The following is a 23869-nucleotide window of genomic DNA, read 5'->3' as shown; positions in this document are numbered from 1 at the left end:
GTAGATCAATCTAAATCCAACAAATGTTAGTAATTACATTTGTAATAATAATAATAATAATAATAATAATAATAATAATAAAATAGCCTGTAATAAATGGAAAGACATAAAGCAAAAGCCCTTATATCTAATAATGTTTTTTTTTCTGGCATTTTTTTTTTACACTAGACATACAGATAATAACAGTGAATATACAGTTGTATGAACTGCATTTTGTAAACAGTCTTTAATGGTTTAAAGTAAGTTCCATTAGGATTAATAAGGATCTCATAGACCTCTGTGCCAGTTTAAGGAACAAAACACAAAACTTCACATTAAACATGTAAATTACAAAAGCAGTAAAAGAATGCTCCATGCAAATGTTTTAAGACATGCTTTTAAAGCAGAGGCCTTTATCCTAGGTTTAGGTAAAGCCCTTTTCCCCACATTTTTTTTTTGTTGCTCTACAGTTTCAGATGTGATGCAGTTTATCAGGGTTTTTGTAACTTTTATAACAAAACGATTGCTTGCAATATATACGCGTGGGATCGTTGTGAATCAGCTTGAAGACTAGGTCCTTACTAGTATGATGACTTTGGCATGAGGTATTTCAAATGTTAATGCTGCCCATTTGTCCTTCCTTCACTTTTAAAGCCAACCATGTACCGCTCCCTAAAGCTATTTTTCGTTTTCATGATGCAGCAAGGTGACTCAGTGGTGAAGGTTAAATTCTAGATAAATAACTCAATTAAGCAGTGTTCCATAGAGTTGAGCTTTGGTGAGACTGTCCTTTCTACTCAGTCCTGTGCTTGTGAATTTTTGGTGCTGCGGCGTGGTCGTCCTGTGCGGCCCTGGGCTTTGAAGCTGGTAGTGCCGCACACTAGACACGTCCAGGGAAGTTTGGTGCAAAGTCTCAGTTGGGCTTACATCTACATATTCTTCGTTCACATTTCCCATGGTGCTTTCATTGTCTTTTGAGATACCAGCAAGGAACTGGCTGCTCTTGGACTCCAGGATGCTGTTATGTGACTGGTACATCAGCTCTTTTTCAGTTGTACACATGTCCAGACTATGCTTGGGGCTCTGTGCCAAGCCGGAGCCAGGCGAAGGGGAGAAACGGGAATACCTGTGTGGCATACCTGTGTATAGGTTATTGTCTCTTTCCTGGACACTGCTGTACAGCGGTCCTAGTTTGACCTTGGAAGGCCCCATTGCAAAATGCTGCTCGGAGAAGCTGTAAGGTGAAACATGACCAGGATTGCGATATGAAAAGGTATTGATGTCCTCCACACTTAGATGCCTCCATCGGCCCAACAGCTCCTCCTCAGGAATATGGATGCTGTTGTCTTTTTGTCCTGGTACTCCCGAGGAGCCCATGCTGTGAGAGGACGTGAGCTGCAGTGAATGGTATGGCTCGCTGTAGCAGGATGCTGTTTGCATATACACTGGGGAGTTGCCCTTTTGAGGGCTGGAGGTCATGTGTTGGAAACTGTGCGACTTGGGAAACCTGGAGCTGTCTTTGTCGTATGTGCTCTTACACTCGTAATCACCATCCCGCCAGTCCATGTATAGGGCCAGGTGAGAGGAGGAAATGGTGCTGCTGGGAGCAGGGCCCTTCTCATCTGAAGCCACGCTGAAGCTAGAGTAAGGGCTTGATGCTGGTGTGAACCCTTCGGCGAATTCATGGAGAGCGATGTCGTCCTGGGAGAACTGATCGTGGAAGTTGTAATCCTCCGGGTTGCTAGCTTTAGCGTTCCTAGTTTGGAGAATGCTAGTGTTCCTGCCATGGAGGTCCGCACTCTTTCGACGCTCTTGCCAGCGATTCTGTCGTCCTTTATCCATGGGACAGTATAGTGCTGTGTCACTGCAGAATAGGTCAGAAGATTTGTATACAACATGATGTTGGAGAGTATCAACACTGTTCATTTCGTTGTTTGACAGAAAGTCCAGGTCTTGAGGCTGTGGGCTAAGTGAGCGTGTGACTGGGCAGGTACTACCTGGCACAGTATTCTCCGGTACTTTGGCAATGATTGTTGAAGCAGCATCAGAGTAGGGTGAGTGGCACTGGCCCAGGCTCCTCCCATGCCCTAGACTCTCCATGAGAGAACTCGCTTCCTCTTGAAAGTCGGGGGGAACCTGAGAGAAGCACAAAGAATGTTAGGGCAAAATTATAGTAATAATCAAATACAGTGCGAATGGAAAAATCTTAAAACTTTCCAAATTTTCAACATTTTTATGTCTCACACTCGCATTAAAATGAATTTAAATCCTTTTTTCCCTCATAATGATACACAGTACTCCATGATGCTAAAGTAAAAGCAGGTATTTAGAGAGTTCATTTCTAAAAAATATATTAAAAAGAAATTTCCATAAGTATTCACACCCATCACTTGTGAAATACCAAATGATATAAATATGAAATACTGTTGCAAGTCTTGAGTCTGCTTACATTTACATTTAGTCATTTGGCAGACGCTCTTATCCAGAGCAACTTACTTAACCACTGAGCTACCCCTGACCTTGAGAATGATGCTACAAGCTTGGCACACCATTCTTTTGGAAGTTTCTTCCATTTATCTTGGCAGATTCGTTCAAGGTCAACCAGGTTGGATGTCCAGCGTCGAGGCTCCTGTGCTCTTGGACACCTTGAATGCTCCAGAAACTTTCCTTGTATCCTTCCCCAGATCTGTGTCTTGACACAATCCTGTCTTGCAGGTCTACAGATTATCGTCTTGACCTTATTTGTTTTTACTCACCCAAAAACGGTGAAACCTTATATAGACATGTGCGTACCTCTCTTAATTATGTCCAATGAATTTAATTAGACACAGGTTGACTCCAATCTAGTTGTAGAAGCATCTTAAGGACGGTTAATAGCAGCAGGATGCACCAGAGCCTGACTGGCAGAATCATAACAAAGGGTCTGAATACTGATGTAAATTATTGAGATGTTTCAGTTTTTAAATATAAATTAGCAAAACTCTCCGAACAAACGTTCTTACTTTGTCATGTGGAATAATCAGACTGCAGGGGAATTGTACAGAGTGCTCTGAAAGTCTCCGCACAAAGGCCACGTTTTCACTTTTTATTTAATTCAATATTTAGTTTCTTTTATTTTGGGTCTATTCATGACACTTTCTTTGCATAACTGCTGTGACTTTGTAAACACAAAGAGTTGTTTCTCATGATGAACTTGTATGAACACACTCACGTGTTATGCATGCAGTGGCTTAATTATGATAATTTCCCATTTATGAGGATTTTTGGGATGCGCTGTATGAGTGTCCCACAATTTCTCACTCTCTTTTAAAAACCGGTGGTTTCCTTACATGAATTTGATTCTGGCTGTCAGTTTGGGATTCTGCTGCTTTTCAAAACTTCAATAAAAACAGAGCAAAATATTATTATTGAAATTCTAACAGGTTCTTATAGAATAGTTCTCTTTCTTCCTTTTTTCAGCAAAATCAGTGCAATTGTGCACGTTTATCAAAGGCTGTTTCTTACATTTAAATTATGCATATGATCCTGCATTCTCCCAATTAAAATATAATTGTCGAATAAGAAAAAGAAATATTATTTTAATTACTTTGGTTTAAAAATGCTTAGTAATAAATAAATAAAAAAGTCAAAGATAATTTTCTTGTTGTTGATGCTGTTATTAAAACAACCAACTCTCCCTTTAGGAATGAAATGAAACCAAGCCTGAAGCACAAGCCATACATCTTCTCATTGATCTCATTGATTATTATAATTGCTGCCTTAAGGCGACCTAAAAGTCCCAGTTGCACAGCATGACGCAAGTGAGTTCAGAAGCGCGACACATTCCCTTATTGAGAAAGCCTTTACTGTGTATTGTATTTCAGGTTTGGTGAAAAATAGAGCGAGAAGTAGAATTACCTTGGCCTGCTTCTGTGCTCTGTAATGGGATTTTCCACACTGCAGGAGCCGAGCTGCACCGTCGCTTTCCTTCCTGTACAGGTCCTGTGGGAAAGCCGCACATCAGTATGGTGTCCTAGCAACGGCACTTTCTTGAAATGTTAAATATGAGCTTAATTCTGGATTCATGAAATTGCAGTTCTGTCTAACCACAGAGCAGTGTGAGAGTTTACACATGTTTACAGTTTTTACTCTGGACCCGAATAATTCCAGGCTTTTTCAATACATTGTTCTGTAGTGGTTATTTTAGACGCTTGCATCTATATACGTATTCGATTCACACGGAGGGGGACAAATCTCTCTGTATATGAAAGGTCCTGAATAAGAGAAAAGTCATGTAAAGGTGATGGGAACAAAAATAACTGGGCTGAGAGAAAAAAAAAAGATCACACCAAAAAGTATTTCTGAAATATTGTTACAGTCTATAACTCTAACTGTAATCATAGCCAAAGCAGATTTTTGAACACTCTACCATCATTGCATGTGGTTAAGACATTTTTAATCTTGTGTACGTGCCCTAGCACTAGCTCATTACCACGATTAGACCTGATTGGTTGGGAAGTCTGGAAGTTATTGTTTAGCGAATAATGCTGTGATTGTCTATTAGTAATATACACAAAGATTAAATGATTATAAACTCCTGCTTTTCAGCATTGAGAACTGATACCAGAGCGCTATGGAAATCTTGCTTCTGATTGGTCAGTAGGTGTTGGTGTTAGTAAAGATGGCTGCAGAACAGATTACACAGATTTGGAGTAATGCTGTCATTCTAACACGTTAGCGTTTCTTTAGTAACCGCTCATTCACTGGTACTCGTATTAGATAGCGTTTACAGAAGGAGTCTCCAATGTTAATACTTTGTAACTTTTTATGTGTAAGGTGAATGCTGTTGCTTCATGGTTTCATCCATGAAGACCCATGTTCAACCAAACGTCCGAACCAGATGAAAAACACCAGACAGCAGTGTCTCAGGTGTATACTCTGGCTAGACATCAGTGAAAGCGAATGATTCGTATACCTGACTGTCACAAAGGTGTTTAAACACACCATCATATGGTCGTGGCTCAGGAACGTTTTGAGCCTAGTTTGTAGGCTGTGACGTCTGAAGTTGCTTCATTCCTTACACCAGAATCTGATTGGCATGATTGATAATGTCAGCTACACTTTGGGGTGACAGGAGGGCTGGCGAACTCAGTCAATAAACTGTCAGCATGTTTCAGCATTAGGAGTGTGTCCCCGGGGCTCAATATGAGAAGGAGAGATCTGATCTGTGAGAGGGATGCGTCTCAAGAACACCAGTGGGGCTAGAGAGAGGCCAAAGTGTAGGTAACTTATAAACACTCGAAATAAACACCGACCGAGCCACGGACAAAGACACTAGTACTGTGATAAACAACACTTTGTACCAAACTGGTAGATACACACACAAAAGTCACACAAGGTTTAGAACTGGTACAGTATGTGCGTGGTTAGATAACAGGGGTATTTATATTGAATTCCGTTGCAGTGTCACTTTATGACTTTGTTGTTTGATGAATAAATGTGTTGAAGAAGGGATCCAGGCGATTTCTCATCACCCCAGGTGTTTAGGATATGTGGAAATGAATAATATTTATTCCGTGACACCATTTCCATTATCTATACAGTATTTATTTGTTTGTGTAATAAATAAGAAAGCAGAACACAGCAGGTCCTGAGTAACTGTACATTTTATTAAAGTAGCTTAAGAGTTATTCATGTAACACATTCACGTGAATCAATATTTAAAAACAGAAACTGTGCAAGGCTGAACTGGAGGTCAGGCACTAAACCCACAAGACAAGGTCAGACGGCAGAGAAGAAAACCACTTACATTGTGTTAGATTATGTTCTCTGCATATGAGAAAGATGTAGATGAGGACGGAGAGAGAGAGAGAGAGAGAAAGAGAGAGAGAGCTCGTGGTGAATACAAAGCTGAGAATCATTACAGGCACATTTTCCCCCCCAGCTATATTTCTGCGTTCTCCAACGTTCACACTCTTTTTCAGTAGCCTGCTTACATTGTTCAGTTCAATTTATGAAAAATAAAGCCAACAAGGACGTGCCAAAACTTGCAGGTCGTTGAATTACCACTAGACTAGAAAAGTGAGTCAATTCCCAAAGAGATGTTTAAAATGTTAAAATGCCTTAAACATGTTTACAGCCTGGTACAACAAACAACAGGTCTAAACAGCTAGGTTTCCTGTCCATGACAACTGTACAGGGGGGTTAATATTTATGTAACTCTTCATTTAAAATTAGTCATAAATGTATGCATCAGCTGCATTGCAGGTGTTAAACTGCTAGCTGTCTGCTAAATGTTACTTTAGCAAAATAGCAACTGGTGTGTAGGGTACGGACGACCGAGTTCGAACAAACGCATTAGTACAGTAGGAGTAAAATAACTGAGTACAGTAACTGTAATTAAGTGGCTTCTGAACCAAAGGTCAGGCTCTGGTTGTCCTGCCCATTTGCCTATTTATGGACTGACTGGGGTTTGGGAAGAGTCCGGAGATGAGCTTCTCATCCGCTTCTCAGAAAACCTACAGGTGACGTCACCGAGGGTTTGTCCAAGTCTTTTTATTCCCACAGTCGATAGTTTATTTCTAGCATAATAACATCTGATAGGCAAAGACCAATACAAGTACAAAAGCATCAGAACGGGGAAAGGATCTGGGCTGTGACCTATATTAATTAGTTCGTAAACCCACCTCTGCTTCCTTTTCTGTAGCATTCTTATTGGCTTATTTTGTCACAAAGTGTTGTGTTGCACCGCGATTGCATAAAGTTTTTCTCAGTTCTGCAATGATAATATAATTTATTTAAACTTTACTTTATTTTAAATCATATTATATGGACTATATTTTTTTTATTTATGTCAAAATTACTTAAATAAATAAAATAATTTACAGTAAAACCTAAAAATTATTTTAGATGTAGTAGACTGAGCAGATTTTTTCGGCTTCACCCTTAAAACAGTCGTCTCTTCTTTACAAGATTCTGCAAGATTCTGATAAAGGTGCCTTTGTGCTGAAAGACCGGATATCTTCACTACCTAGCATGTTATCTAAGCATTTATAAGTGATAACTACTGTATGCTTAACTAACTTTCTCCACCTAACACAACATTCTTACAGGCAATTCATTTTAATATAGATAGTTAACTGCTAAATTTGCAGCGAGATGCAATAACATGCAATAACACAACTCTTAACTGAAACTTTATTTTAATAAGATGCCTGAACAAGATGTATGAAATACAAAAAAAACATTAGGTAAAATGTTATCTTACCTCATGGTTCTGAATTAAGATTTCACAAAGATTCTCCGCCTTCTTAACTGAGTTCAACATATCTTGAAATTCAAATTTTTTGTACAAAAATTTAAAAAATCCACAGTAGGAAACAGATACTATGAAATTTGTGATATCATTATATATATATATATTTTCTTTCATACCGTTCCAGTCAAGTTAAACTGACATACACTAGACCAGTGGTTCTCAAACATTTTCTGTCATTCCCCACTTAAGGCGGTGGGCGAATTTTCAAGCCCCACTTGTCAACAAAATGATAACGAAAACGGCCAAGTTTACTATTTATTAAACTATCAATTTTTAAACCAATAAGATCAAATAACACCAAGTTCAAAACAGATAAAATACATGTGCAGATGTTATAACAGGCTTACTTCGTCACTTATCTAGAGCTTTCTTTCAAAGAAGTCGAGTGGCTTAGTAACTTGACTGGGGTGTGTTGTCTCTAAGTGTCTTCCTAATTTGTTGGGTCTCATGCTGTCTGCTGCCAGCGGTTTAGGACACAAAACCCACATGGGTCTCTCCTTTGCCCCACCATCCCCACCATGAATCCAAGTGCAACATATAGGCTTCATCATGTTTTCCTTTCGGCTGGCTTTTTGGTTAATTAGGCTGATAGTGCTGAATCACCTGCTTTTTTGTGGTCCATGTAACAAATGTATCCATTGACATTATTATGCTCACTACATACAGTACGCTACTGACCCGGTGTTATGCTCTAAAATGCCCCCGCCCCCCCCCCTTCACAAAACTTTTTCAAATAATATATTAGAACATTAATTCATAGGTTTGTGGTTTACAAATTACAACAAACTTATTTAATTATAAAATAAGCAATATAAAAAATGTTGTATAGGGGGAAAAATATATAAATTATATATTTTTTTCATATACAACATGTATATTTTATATATCTTATTTTATAATAAAAATCATTTCCTATAATTTTTCACCACAAACAATATTTTTTTAGTGCATTTTGTGATAAATAATTTGTTATTTGTACATTGACAAACCCCTGCAAAATAAATGTGCCATAAAATAATCATTTTGGGGGGATTTGTATTAATCGTCTCGACGGCTGTCACGTGCCTAGGGTTAATTATAATAGTAATAATATATTTGATAATAATTAACCTTTGAATGTATGTCCTAATGTAATATTTGATAGAGATTATGTAGGGGGGCAATCCGTGGCAGGGGGGCATTTTAGCGCATAACACCTGTTTGTGACGGCGGTAAAGTTAGTTTGATATTCGCATCTCCGAATTTAATAGCTGCGTAAATAAACCCGCAAATAAGATACACACATATATTTCCTCTTTTCATTCCTCTTTACATCCGCCTTAAATTATACATGTTTAAAAGCATAAACACCATTATTTTTTTACAGCGCAACGAATGATTTAGGGATCATCGCAAAACGCCGCACAGCAACAAAAAGCGTAGAACGATCTTGATCTTCCCTTCTGTTCAGCGCCTGAAGGATCAAAAAGCAACTTTGTTACCGCACTGGAAACTAGAAATGCAGGACTAGTCCTGCCTGATAAAATAAAAAATGTTTAACAAAAATACAGAAACATCAGCATACACATTGAAATAAATGAAATTACATATATAATACCGAATGTTTCCGTATATTTTGTTCCTCTGCAATTAACATGCCGACGTTAAACCGTTATTGTTGCACTATGGTTCCACTTTTTTCTGATGTTATTTTAATTTACTTGTATTAATGATCCATTTCTTTGTGTGTCATTATTTAGTTTCGAGTGTCCAATAAAGAAAATAAAGATTAAATAAATCAATAAAGAAAAGCATGAATTATAATAGGTACTTTCCTATTATTTTCCACTAATTCCCATACCGTTCATTGCGCCCCACCTGTCATGTCTGTATTCCCCACTAGAGGGGCGCGCCCCACACTTTGAGAACCACGGCACTAGACTAACATTCTTTACACAATTTAATGTTATCGGCCTCTGAACTGAATCCATCCCTTAAATGTTAAGTCACTTAACGTCTTATTCCCACCGGGCCTTTGCACCCCAGGCATCTGTAATCTGCACTCAAGATATTCAGCCTCTGAACTCAATTTTTCTTATGCTGCCCTCCAGACAATTATCACTATCTCATACACTCTACTTTCTGTCAGTCCTCTTGGTATTTATTTAGAGTGAGAGTGAGCTGCATTTCTTTTCAAAGGGTGGCTTAAGACAAAGATCGGTCTAGACATACGGTAATAAAGTGAAGTGTGACCATGAATAAATTAGTTTAAAAAAATGTCATTCCATGGTCTCATGCAGAAGCCAACTCATGAGTAGTTAAGGCTAGTAGAAAGATTTAGTGATTATAACTTTTGCCTGGACTTCATTTTTATCTAATTAAATGACCTTTGCTGTTTATATGACCAATCAATCTGTTTCTGTTGCACTCTGGTGCTAATTCCATCAATTTAAATGTACAGTCATGGCACTTATCAGACACTTCCATCCTTAGCAACATACGCTTTTGTGTTGTAGTCTGTATCAATAGTACAACACTTGGTCATTTCCCCTCTCGTCTGTTCCAACCACTCAGCATTCAGCATCAGCAGTTTCCTAATTACCGGCCTGATCATCTGTCATCATCTGCACCTGTTTCTCACTGGGTTCAGGCCTTCAGTTAGATGTTTTTATGCTTGAATGATTCACAGATCACTGTGTGGCTTAACAAACACAAACACTGGACTGAACATAATGAGAGACAAAGAAGGAAGCCTGGAGAACTCTTCCTCAAAACTACATTAGAAAATACATAGTCTACAAGTCTGGAGCTTTTAAAGCAAATTATGGAGAACTGTACGTCCTCACATGGGATCCTCACATATAAATATTTTATATATATACATCTACTATAATGAATAGGTAAGTCTTTATTTTTTTTACTAAAACAGGCACTGACCAGTTCAGACAGACATGGGAAGTTCAATCCCTCAAATAGTTTTCAGGACAGAGATGAGCCTTGATAAATGATTACCTTACACCCCTGAGAAATGATCAGTCAAACTGAGGAGTTTAAGATAAGGGCTAAACTGCTGGGATTGAGTTGCAATAAACCAATCTCAAAATGATAAGAGACAGAACACGCACTTGAGTGGCCTCTGTAGATAGAAATGGCCAAGTCACCCAATTTAATAAAGGTGAAACCTGTACAATGGTGCCAGCTCTTTATTAAATTTAATTTGATTGTTGTCTGATTGTTTGTTTGATTGATGGGTCTATCAGTTTAGTGATGTACGACAAGAAAGGGCAGTTACTTGCCCAGGAATACCCCAAGGTTGGGTGCAGTGACAGATTGTGAGTTCTGCAAGTTATATAGGAAGATTAAAAGATGCTGACATAGGGAAGCATGTCTGGGGATGTACAGTGCCTCAGTCTTATTGGGATTCAGTTTGAGCTAAGGGGATGTCTGTCAGATATTCTGAGATTGGTGTGTAATCAGGAATGTCTGAGAGTATAAAAGAAAGAATTGAGTGTCATCAGCATAGAAGTGGTATGAAAACCCATGTGAGGATATGACCTCAACAAGAGAGCATGTATATAGGGAAAACAGTTGAGGACCCAGCAGAGAGCCTTGTAGAACACCTATGGGGAGTGTGGTCAAGTAGGAAGCATATGGGGTCTCCCCATGCTTGGTCGTATAAATTTCGCAACTTATAAGGAATGGGCAGCGAATCATGAGATTTGCTTTTTGAAAGCTTTGCGGAACTAGTGGCATAAAGCTATTGCACAAAGCAATGGGGGAAATCATAAAGCCCAATTCACTATAATCTCTGAGATTGATCTGGGTAAGATCCACAGACCACTGATGGTAGATATACAATGCAAAGTTGCTTAATGGTGCCTAAAGAAAGATGTTGATGTTTAGTGCTGTTTTATTATAGTGAAAACTGCATCTGAACCAGTTTTATTACACCAAGTAATAATTAACCAATTATAATTAATGACTTACGTTGTCTTCTCTTAGTTTTTTAATAGTGACTTTGGCCTCCGTTAAATGATTATTGAGTACGATGAGTTCTTGCCTGAGTGTCCTTTTCTCCTCTTCGTATTGCTGTGTCTAAACGAATCAGAAAAAACATAATGACAGCTATGTAAAATCATTTACAAGCACATTTCCCGCTTAGATTAATTCAGTATTGCTATTTTTGCTAGACACCCTGGTGGCTTGCAGCTCACACTGAGTATATTTAATTTCTTCATCCATTAAAAAATCCATTTAAATCACACACTCCCAGTTCTTAAAAGCTGAGAACCAAATGATAATTTTGCTACAACAATGTTATATTAAAGTGTTTATATAACCATGATAGAATATTCATTATTTCAAAATATGGAATCTACTACTCCTCTTTCGGGTGCACCCTTTAGGGGTTGCCACAGCGGTTCACCCATTTCCATATTACTCTGTCCTCTGCATCCTCTTCTGTCACACCAACCACCTACATATCCTCTCTAACTACATTCATAAACCTCATCTTTGGCCTTCCTCTTTTCCTCCTTTGCCATTCTCAGCATTCTTCTTCCAACATACACTCCATCCCTCCTCTGTATAACCAAACCATCTCAGTCTCAAAGCATCATTGTATCTTCCAACCATCCTACTAGTGTTGTCCTTCTAATATAATCATTATTAATTTTGCCTCCTTAATTACCCTCATCAATCTTCATGAATATCTCAGCATCTTCGACTGAGCCACCTCCGGCTCTTCCGTCACTTCCATTGCCTCAAAAATCTCCAGACCATACCTGGTCTCACTTTCATTTTGTATAAACAAATTACTCCTGCCACTACATCTACTCCACCCTGCCTGTGCCCCTGCTGACACCTTTCATTCCCCTTCTCCCTTGTGCATACCTCCACCTGCTCAGATCAGTACAGATCACAATGTCATCTGCAGACATTACACTCCATGGGGCGTTCTGCTGATCTCGTCAATTGATGTGTTCCTCATCACTGCAAACAACAAGAAGCTGATCCTTGATGCAACCCCGGCTCCACCTTAGACCAATGCATCACTCACTGTTGTAACACTGTCCTTATACATATTCTGCACCACCCACACATACTTTTCTGCCACAGCCAACTTCCTCAAAAAATACCACAATACCTCTCTTGTCAGCCTGCCATACACTTTCTCCAAGATATGCAGTTCAACTCCTTCTGTCCTTCTCCAAACTTCTCCATCAACACGCAAAGTAAAGCACACAAAGCAAACATTAAAACTGTAGGTCTCTTTCCTGGCATGAAACCATATTGCTGTTTAGTGATCATCACCTTTCCTCAAAGTCTAGCTTTCACGCTACTTACTCTTTCCCATAACTTCATGGTGTGGCTCATTACCTTTATACCTCTATAGTTGCTGCAGATCTGCACATTATATTCCTAAAAATCTGTTCAAGCGCATTCCATCTCCACTTCTCAGGAAGTAAAATAATTCTCTTTGATCCCTTTACCACTTCCTCATATCATATTTTCTTTGTTAAAATCAGGTCAGGTTTGATCGTCCCCATCTCCTATGCTCTGTGGACATTGTTGCGAGGATGAGCAATAATTTTCTTGGCAAATATGAAGAGATGGGGCAAGTTTAATTCTTAATTTTATGTAACACTGCACTGTCAATGTACAGTGAAACCTCAGATTGCGAGTAACGTGGTTTACGAGTGTTCCGCAAGACGAGCAAAGATTTTTTTATAAATTTTGACTTGAAAACAGAGCAAGTCTTGGTTTACGAGTACTGAGTATCATGTATCATGCATACGCTTCTTGTTTTGACGCCTAATCAAGTCACGTGATCACAGGTGAGCCAACGGCTTTTCTCTCTCTTGTGCTGCGAAATTGTGGCTAATCGTCTTAGTGCGCGTCTTTTACTGGTATAATCAACATCCGTGCACGCGTGTACTGTTTACTATAACACTGTGACCCCGTGTGTGTGTGTAAAACATATTTAATTTTGTGCTTAAAGGTACGTGTGTACAACGCACGTGTACTATTTTTTATAACATGTGTACGCATGTGTAAAGCAAAAGAAAGTCTCATTAGAGGTTAAAAATACATTTTCTCCCTCTTTGTCGTTAAGTGTGTGCGTTATGTGTGCGCGCGTGTAATTTGACACCGTGCCGGTTCACACACTCTCTCTCTCTCTCTTCGTCTCTCGCCTTTACTGTGTGTGTGTGTGTGTGTGTGTGTGTATGTGTGTGTGTGTGGGAAGCAGAGAGGGGGTGATACACACACACACACACACACACACACACACACTAAAGTGTTTGGAATACGAGCCCACTTCCGGGAACGAATTATGCTCGTAATCCAAGGTTCGACTGTAATTATGTTTCAAATCTCCTTTATAATTATCGATTGTTTGCCAGGTCTTTTGGCTGTTCCCGTCATCCTGGCGGACCATCTGATCCGCACACAACTTGGCACAGGTTTTACGGCAGATACCCTTTCTAATGCAACCCTCCTGTTTTTATCAAGGAATGGCACCGGCACTACATCCAGTGGCGGGGATAATTATTTATTAATATTATAGAATTATATTCAGTATAATCTTAGTAAGTTTATGGTATAAATTAAATGTAATTTTTAATAATTAGTTGCAAATCCCTTGAAATCCCCTGAAAGTCTAAAAGCCTGTAAGCCACAAATAACACTAAATATAATATTGAAATTAATATTAATAATTAGTGTGTCATTGTGTATGCTTGTATGCCTGCATTCAAGTCAGTTCTCAAATCCCATGTGAAGCAATTACTGGAGTTGCAAGTTGTGTTTCGAAAAATACTCGTCAAAACAACAGCTGATAAAAAAAACACAATTAAATGACATACAGGCAGCGCATCAGTGAGAATGTTTTATAGAGAACTTATCATTTAAGCAGACTTCATACCAGCGCAATATTACCAGATCTGTTTTGTAGCTGATGATATATGAACTGCTGACACAAGGCTTTAAAAAAACTTTTAAATAATACAAAGCATTTTAGATTATATAACGCAGAGTATATGGTTAGATGTGCTTTCATATTTATACATTGGGTTTATTTGTATAGCAGGCAGTGCAACCTTGTCCAAACTGAACAAATGCTATCTATGCAACTGTGGCTATATGACCTCAGGATAACCCCGGTGAGGATCACCTGAATACCCAAAGGAGTAATGTCTTGGTATGGGGCTGAGCATCCAGCTTGTCTCTAGGCAGAAATAATGATACATCTAGTGGGTTTCTGCTCAGACAACAGAGCCCTGGGTGTCTTCCTTATGTGACAGTTATGTGAAACATTGTTTGTTGAATGTTGCAAGGTCAGTTTGAATGATTCATAAAATTAGGAAATATGACCTTTGGCAAGGATCATTGATTCAACCACAAGGTTACTCCAGGGTTATATCACCATCCAATGCAGTTTTTGCAGTTATTATCACCAGGGCATGCTTTTTTTTAATGATGTGAGGTCTTAAGGCCAGTCCAGGACAAGGGGTATATCCCACACTGATCCCTGATGCCTAACGGGATGCCATGTCCATGGTGATGTGATGCGCTGCGCTGAGATCCCTGCCATATCTATCATTAGCGAGGATGAGCATACCAAAGAATATTCAGTGCAAAGAGGGAGAGAGATTTGGCCTCGTGCTCCCATGATGGGTGATGTAGCTGACAATCACTGCATTGTGTTTTTGCAAAAAAAAAAAAAAAAAAAATTCAAACTGCTATAGAATATCACAAATGCAAAAATATTATATAAAAAATTCATTTTATATTAAATGTTTTTTTCATTATTATTATTTGGCAAAATGCTATAAATCCATGTACCACAGCTTTGTAAAAGCTAATAAATTAGTCTAGAATTGTGTTTATGGCAGGAAATGTTCTACATTGGTTGAATTTTAATTAAAACAGATATTGCAACCTCATGCTTTGTGTTATTGAAGTAAGTCACACTGTCAACAAATTGCAACAAGAAAAAAGGTTATTGGTCTGCATCAAGAAAAGAAATTATTTAAAGGACTAGAATTAGGTCAAGTCCAACACCTGAAAGGAAAAAGCCTGACAAGAACTTACAGGATTGTGACTAAGCAGCTGTTTAAGCATAATAAATATACTTGTTAGTGAATTGAAAAAAGGCTTCAGTTTGATAGAGAGCATAAAGATGAATCTTTGGAGCCATGGGTAAAAGGTCATGTGGTCTGATGACTCTAGATTGAACCTATTCCAGAGCAATGGGCGTGTCAGTGTAAGTTGACTGGGGTGTTGGTTTATTCTCTCCCGTCAAATGAACTTTTGGCATAATCATGTTTTTTTGTTTGTTATATAGCCAAGTTTTTTCATACAGACATGAGATAACTTAAAGACTGCACATTATTCAGGGGCTCTGCTGTGGCATAGCCGTATGTTATGATACGATTGCATGTTCGGTGTCATAAATGGTGTTTATTAAACATGCTCGTTTCTGCTCCATTCCAAGTGAATATTGCTTTTTCACCAGACATCATTGTGTGCAAATCACCTGATGCCTGAAAATGTGTTTCCCAGGAAAAGGAAAAGAAGAAATTGCCAAAGCTGTTTTTCCTTTTTCGACAGACAAAACATAAATTTTATATACGAGCCCCTCTTCCGGAACGAATTATGCTCGCGATCCAAGGTTCCACTGTACTTTGATTAACCAACTTCATCAATGTGTAACAAACAATTTTGTTAGTTGACCATAATAACCCCCTATGCATCCTCCCATGCCGATGCAGCACACTAGTGCTGGAATTTTCCAAAAGGTTAACATTGTTGTTAACTTTTTAAAATGATATGTCAAAGGCAGTTATCCATATTTAATCTAAATTTTTTTGACCTGACATTTTTCTTTGAGGTAGCATTGCAAGCAGGTTCTGAACACTTTATCTGCGAGACAGTAATTTATTTCAGTAGGCAAACTAATTTTTTTAAGAAGGGGATTCTGCATATTTAGGGAAAGGCAAAGATTTAAAGATCACATTATTGTTTAGCACACTAGATAGCACACTAGATGCTTAGGGGGAGGGGGGGGTCTTTTAATAAGACAAACAGCTTGTAAAGTCTGAATATTATTGCAGGCTGTCAGCAAGAAAGAGTGCTGCTGTAGACAGATAATAAATGACATGTATAGATAATGGTAGTGGAAAGTCCTGGAAGTCTAATATAATCCAACAGGCCTTTTGGAATCTAGTGAGTGTCCAAGCCATAGCATATTACTGTATTTTCATATTCACTAAACCAGGTACTGACCAGACATGCCTTGTAAATTGTCTTAAATTCTGTTCACTCTTATTAAAATAAAAATATATGTGCGATAATACAGCATGTTTCTAACTGTACTCTAACTGTAGCTCCATGAACACCAGATTGAATCACTGGTTGTGGGGGCGACCGGGGCTGCACTGTGTTGAGGGTGAAATGCTCCAGTGTTTTGGTACAGATTATCCTCGGTGAAAAACAAGGTTGCCGTGGCTTCTGTGGGGAAAAGAGAAACCTGTACTGCGAGTGGCTATGGGATGTGCTAAAGTGCATGGGATGGGCTTTTTGTCAGCATTTGCACCAGATTTAATGATTTAATATCCTGAAGTCATTACAAAAGAAGAGTAGTCAATTGGGTTTGGGACCAAACACAATAAGTTTTCGACCAGGCATTGGCCCCCTGATAATGTCAGCTTAAAGCACCTGTTGATGACTTCTCCTGTTGATGGCCTGTATTAAAGCCTCTGGCACCTAGCTTCTTGATGCCTTGAGTCATAGGCTTCTGTCAATGAATTCCTTGAGGAAGATATTGAGGTAGTTGTCAATGTGGTCCTGATGAAGCAGGTCCTTGTACAGGGACCCTGAAGCACACCTTAGGCCAAGTGAGAGAGAATGATACTTCCCAAATTTGGTCAGAGCTGATGACTATGAGGTCAGAAGAAGAGATAGAGGCAATTCACTACAGGTTTACCTCTCAATCTTCTGAAACCATGGAGACAGACAGTAACTGTCTTTTGTGACAGTAGTTCCCAAGAGGCCAGAGCTAGTCCAGGAGGTAAGTCTAAAAAGCCTTCACCCTAATGAATGCTTAAATTCAGTTAGAGCATATGTTGCCACATTGCAGGAGAATTTTTACATCTACCCAGGGGTACTAACCTCATAGTGCATCACATTGAGACTCCTCCATCAATGTGGTTCTCTATTAGCCACCCATATAGATGGCCTGAACCCAAAAAAATGTGATCTGTGATGAACTTAAGGGAATGCTTAACACAGGGTTAATCAAGTAATCCCTCCGTGATTGGAGCAGCCCAGTGGTGTGGGCTCTCTGTGAACTATAGAAAAATCAATGCACCCTATTGATGAACTGCTCGCTTGGTAGGCGTGGCTCATTTTTATTTGACCAAGGGATACTGGTTGATTCTATTTACACCATTATCCTGAAAACAACAACAACAACAACAACAACAACAACACAACTTTTTCACACTGTTCAGAATACATCAACAGTGACACTTCAGGTTGCTTGTGACTCCTCAGACATTTCAGCAGGTCATGGACAGAATCCTCTTGCTTTGCTGCCTATCTGGATGATATCATCATGATTTATAATAACATGCAACACCTCTGTTAAGGTGGGCAGAGCTCACAGTGAACCTGTAAAAGTGTGAGATTGGGTTTGTAGAATTATGGTGTCTTAGTTTCCATTTGGGAAGATACATCCCCCAATTGAACAGACTCCAGTGATTGTGGCCTGCCTGAGATGTGAGACCAAGGGGATGAGGTAGTTTCTAAGGCTGGCTGCTATAGAAAGTTCATACTAATAAAATTTTTCAGACATCACTGGCTGCTGACCTACCATGCTAAAATAGAGAACCAGATCCAGTCCATTGGAGAGAGCTGTGCCTTTAACCTTGACTCATTGGTCAGTGGGCCATTTTATCCCAGGTGTTCGAGGGGAAGAAACACCCAGTACTTTATAGTCCTTCAATCAAAAACTGTCTTTGAGAGAGAGAGACCAAGTACAATCAAGTGGTCTGCTCCAGGCCGGATGGGGAATATGAAAGTGAGACATACGGATGGAGGCAGATGAATCTGGCGGGTAACACATAATGCTTTCCACCCATGGCTCATTATCATGTATATTAATTGGTGTTCTTTTGTGTTGGCTGGAGAGAGAGAGAGACGTGTGCTAAGTGATAGAGAGTATAAAGACTGTGTGTGTGTGTGTGTGTGTGTGGGTGTGCACTTTAATTAGACTGCTGAAAAGCAGAACAGAAAATAAAAATACATTGTACTCCCCAAGCCAGTTTCCCAGTGATTCCCTGAGTTTCCAAAAAACTGCTAGAGTATCCAAAACTGGTAGTTAACAGGTGTGCTGACAGGGCATGAATTAATAAGCCATGACAAATAGTGGGGGTCAGTAACACCCACTAACATAATAACAGCCTGCAAACATAATAAACCACAAGCATAATATGAATCTGTAGCTTTTAATAAAATAAACCCACAAACTTTATTCTATCACTGTGTTGTTTTTCATATTGTTAGCGCGTTACGATAATGGAAAGTTATCAGTTTTGTTGTTGGTTTGCTTAGAGGGTTTAATCTACAGATTGGCACAAATACTATACGTCTTATTAAGTTAAAGAGATATCACATGTTTTTTGAGCGAGAGTGACGTTGGTGCAGCTTTGAGTGGGAATGAAACAGAGCAGAAAATTAGTTGGATAGTGTGTTAAGAGCTAAGCAATTATTATAAGAAGAAACAAGCTGTGTTCTCACCTAAGTATGTGAAAAATACTGTATATTTGGATACTGCTACTTAAATATGTAAAAAACAACAACAGCATTTGTAGCTAACATTCAGTATGCTAAAACCACTGGTCCTGAAATCACTGCATTTGTTGTTATAGTACATGAGGTTTTTTTCAGTCGTGGTTCTACTATTAGTCATATACTCTTCTGTATGTGTTCGCTTTCTTATGATTAAAACATGGAGATGTCTTCTTTTACAGAATGTGTCTATTGTGAGTGCTTTTAGATAATAATTGTTTTGTATTCTCTGAACACTGATATTTGCCAGCTGTATTGTTCAAATGCATTTTCTTACATTTAGGCATTTGGCAGACGCTCCTATCCAGAGCGACTTACATTTTTTATCTCATTACACATCTGAGCAGTTGAGGGGTTAAGGGCCGCGCTCAAGGGCCCAACAGTGGCAACTTGGTGGTTGTAGGGTTTGAACCTGGGATCTTCCGAACCGTAGTCCAATGCCTTAACCACTGAGCTACCCCTGGCCTTTCTTGATAGTGTGCAATACTGTATGTCAGTTTTACTATTCTGTGGACAAGCTTATCTGACCATTGCACATAACACTTTCATAAGTCACTTTTCATGCATATTTGCACAGCCATTGCCACTTTAAAATTTTTATATATACTTTTCCCCCCTTCCCCCCATATTCCTATATTTCTATATTTTGTAATTTTTTTATTATGCCCCTATTGTACAGTTTATTTTACTAGTTAAATTAATTTTCATCGTATTTCTTTTATTAATATTTATTCCTTATATATAGTTTTTATTTTCTTTTTAAGGTCACCGGCGGTCGTACAAGCATTCCACTGCATATCGTACTGTGTATGACTGTGTATGTGACAAATACAATTTGAATGAAATGAAAAAAGGTTCTTACCTGTTGGTTAAACCTCTCCTCTAGTTCTTGGTTTATTCTCTGCAGTGCTGCATAGCTGCTCTGTATCCTGCAAGTAAATTGGTTAAAGTGAGTTATATTACTCTGTAATACTGCAGGGTGTTCCAGAAACAGTAATGGAAATTTATTCAAAATTCTGTTTCAGATATACAGTAAATCATGACATTATAAATGACACAGGAGGTAAATTTCAGTTCTTTGTTGGATTCTTAAGAATAATTTTAGCACAAAACAATCTCTACTGTCGTTGGGTTTCCAGGATGATAATGAAATACTGTGGACTCATTACGAATTCGCTCATTAGTTGAAGAGAGGCCACTGACTGACTTGAAATGACTTAAAAAATACTCAAGTTTTTGGTTCTGCCGTGGCTGTAGTTTACACTGAGTGCACCCACGGCATGATGGTTGTTTGCTGCGAGCCAATTTATTAAAATTAAATGTTTTTACTGAGCACTGTAATCAGCACAAAGCTTTTCTGGCACAGTGAGAATTCTCTCTCTCTCTCTCTCTCTCTCTCACACACACACACACACACACACACACACACACACAAATAATCTGTTCAGATAACGAGAATTAAAGAATATCTTTTAGTTTTTGATCTTTAAGGAACCTTTGTGTAAGCAACAGTACGATCATACTCGTGCAGTAACTGTTGCCCTGTTTTTACACATTTCACAGGGTGGTGGCAGTGTTGTGCTACAGAAATGTGCAGCACGAGTCAAGAGGTATTGTTTGCCATAAATAATCATCAATTAGGTCTGCTGTGTTTGATCAGAATTGCTACTCAGTGACTGTGAAAACATTTATTGATAGAGAAATCCTTGTGCCACCTGAAGGGGATGCAGCAAATCCCGCATGTGGATTTTAAACAGCTCATGTGCAGACTAACTCTGGTCACCCTCATAAGAAACAACGGACATTCCACATTTAATATTACAGGCAATTGTAGTCTTCCTGTGCTGTAGATGATTACAACAGGTTTAACTGACTGATATTTGGTTAAAGATTTTTCATCAAAGCAAACAATCATTTTGTGTGTGAGTCATTACTCTCCCTATGGCTTTAACCAGCTGCCCTGTCCCATCATTTAGTTTTTTCGGAGAAAAAAGCACAGATGCTTTGAACCTGTGTAGCTTGTCAGTGAATTTCTCCAGCTCCTCCTGCGCCCGTCGTAGTTCTGTCTCCAGGTACTGCTTGGTGGCATCAAACTCACTTTCCAGCATCTCCAGCTTATGAGTGGTATAGGAGAGCCGCTTCTGTAGGTCCTCTTTCTGCTCCTGCAATGAACTGCGCATATACAAAGGGCTGAAGATGACTGATACTTCAATTAACCGCTTCCTAAAATGATGACACACACTGCATGCTACAAGTAATAACAGGGCTACTAAACATTCTGCATCGATTTTATGTTGGTTGTATTACTTTAACTACAACTACTGTAACAAAATTGTTAAGCAACACATTGATGTAGTACAGTGGAACCTTGGATTGCAAGCATAATTCCTTCTGGAAGCGGGCTCGTATATCAAAACACCCATAAGAAAGAATGAAAACTCAGATTATTCATTTTACAAACTCCCTCTTTCTCTCTCTCTCTCTCTCTCTCTCTCACACACACACACACACACACACACACACACACTCTAACGGAAACACCGCCTCATCAAGAAAATTAACAAGAAACATCTCTAACACTCGAGTGTTCGCACACTAATGGACTCAATGCTGTGAAGTAAAAAGTAAAACAAGCAGTGTCTCCGTTAGAGTGTGTGTTTGTGAAGGCAGGAGGAGGAGGGGTGTGTGTAAACAAAGACTTTAAGTCAAAATTTATTAAAAATCTTTGCTCGTCTTGCGGCCACTCGCAAACCGCGTTACTCGCAATCTGCGGTTTCACTGTATAAAATAAAGTTATGATGTCACTCAGCAGTACTGAAAAGCAGAGCTATTTAATGTGTAAATGAAAATGGGGTGGTGATTATTGCTATGATTTAAAACCGAGTCACATGCAATGAAATGGACAAAAACGCACAGTCTCATGATCTAGTTATGTTTATCATCTAGCGCAGTTTCTTTCAAATAAACGCCATTTCAACGGGACAACTGAACATTTCTTTTTAAAGAATAAGGCTAGAAGTCATTGGGAAGGTTGGACAAGTGCTGTTGGAAGGTACCTTGTGGAGGCTTGTGGGATAGGAATAAAGCACAGGTAGTAGTGCACAGACTAGGGTCAACTCCATGTATGCTTTAGGTGTTGGGTATAAAACCACATCACACAAATCTTATAGTTCTCAGTTCGTTCAAATTTGCTAAAATCCTGTTCTTGCAACATACCTAGAACTTTCCCTTTATAACTGAATACAACTAAAGTTTTGAACATGTAACCTTCTGTGTAACGTGTAAGTTTAAATTGCACTTGAACTTGTTCCCTCATCTAAACCTTAATGTAAATCTCTAAACTAAACACTACTTATAGGATGAAAAGTTTAACACAGAGGAAAATAACATTGTAGTTTTATTTTTACATTGACACATGGATATGCTCTTGTAGAGATTAATGATTATTAATATGAGATGCGTAATGCAATGTTTTGCTCCCAGGCCTCCTCATAAAGCTCATGTTTTTTTTGTTTTTTTTTTGCTTCCAGCTCTCCTGTAACATCTACAGCATATGGCCAAAAGTACGAATGTGAGTCAGAAATTAAATGCACTGTAGGTGATATTAAAAATGGCAGAGAATAGAAGGGAAACATTCTTAAGCACAGAACAAGAAAAAGTTCAAAAGTCAACCAACAGCTGGAAAATTCATCAACGCTTACAGTTTTGTGGGATTCTCAAGGACTAGTATTCAGAAAAAAGGTTTAACAATCAACAGCGCTCGTTACAGTGAGACACTTATTGATGAGCTGAAGTCTAAACATTGGATTAGGCTCAAAGGGTCTTGCGTGATGACGCACGTCCGCTTACTTCTACTGTCAATACTCTACAAAAACGTTTTTTGTTTTAAGGTTGTGAAGCATCCTCCCTATAGTCCCGATCTCGCTCCATCTGACTTTTACCTGTTTGGTCCCCTGAAAACAGCCGGATAATTTTTTGACTGACCCTCGTACATTATATGACACTTGCCCATAATAGCCAAATAAAAGTTTTGCCTCAAATCTGAAGGCAAATAATTGCTTAGAATTTATGAGTTCCATGACATGGCCCCGTGCACAAAATGAGGTCCAGCGAGGTTAAAGGTTTTAAAGATTCCTGGAAAGCTTTCAGTGGCTTTGAGGTTTGGGGTCCGACCTGACCTCAATCCCACTGAAGGACCTCAAACCTGCTGAAATCAGAATGAAATGGAAGACCATCTCATGCCAGGCCTTCTTGGCAGAAATCAGTGCACAACCTTTTATGCTTTTACAGCTGAATTGCCAAAAAGTCCCAAAGCCATGGTCGAAAGTCTAGTCTCCTCTAATGTCTTCTTTGAAGAGTGGAGAAAAAGGGAGGGGGTGCCACCTCCATCCTCATGCCCATGGTTTTGGAAGGGGCTGTTAACTGTTAGGAGAATAGTGATGGTTGAGATGTTTTGGGAGATGGGCGATAATAAAAATGTACCAACTTGGATTCTCCAAGGAGCAGTTTAGCAAACACAATGTAATGGAAGTGCCTTGATGATAAATACATGTTTTTATTTTACTCTTACCTTCTTTTCTGATGTTTACAACCATTTCGAGGGGCTTTAAGTGCAGTTTTCCCAATATAAACTTTTTTCATGTTATATTTAGCTTTTTCTTGTATGTGGTAATCCCACTGGGTGTTGGTGCCCAGAGACTTTGAAAGACCCTAAGTTTTCCTTCCAGAATCAGACAGTAATTTTCTGTCAAGTTTGATCCT

At 38.9% G+C, this 23869-nt stretch overlaps 1 protein-coding gene across 1 annotated transcript; it reads right to left on the bottom strand.

Annotated features, from left to right (window-relative positions):
- Positions 1-723: 723 nt before the first annotated feature.
- LOC128536052 (brain-enriched guanylate kinase-associated protein) lies at positions 724-23749 on the bottom strand. The gene is made up of 6 exons (XM_053510197.1): positions 23679-23749; positions 21119-21280; positions 19971-20037; positions 11243-11350; positions 3877-3960; positions 724-2115 (listed from the first exon to the last, which is right to left on the bottom strand). Exons 1-6 carry the CDS (start codon positions 23747-23749, stop codon positions 724-726), a joined length of 1884 nt encoding a protein of 627 aa, XP_053366172.1.
- Between the last annotated feature and the right edge of the window lie 120 nt (positions 23750-23869).

The sequence above is a fragment of the Clarias gariepinus genome, chromosome 13, assembly GCF_024256425.1.
Source record: "Clarias gariepinus isolate MV-2021 ecotype Netherlands chromosome 13, CGAR_prim_01v2, whole genome shotgun sequence".
Taxonomy (NCBI): domain Eukaryota; kingdom Metazoa; phylum Chordata; class Actinopteri; order Siluriformes; family Clariidae; genus Clarias; species Clarias gariepinus.
This window is presented reverse-complemented; position numbering and strand designations above follow the sequence as displayed.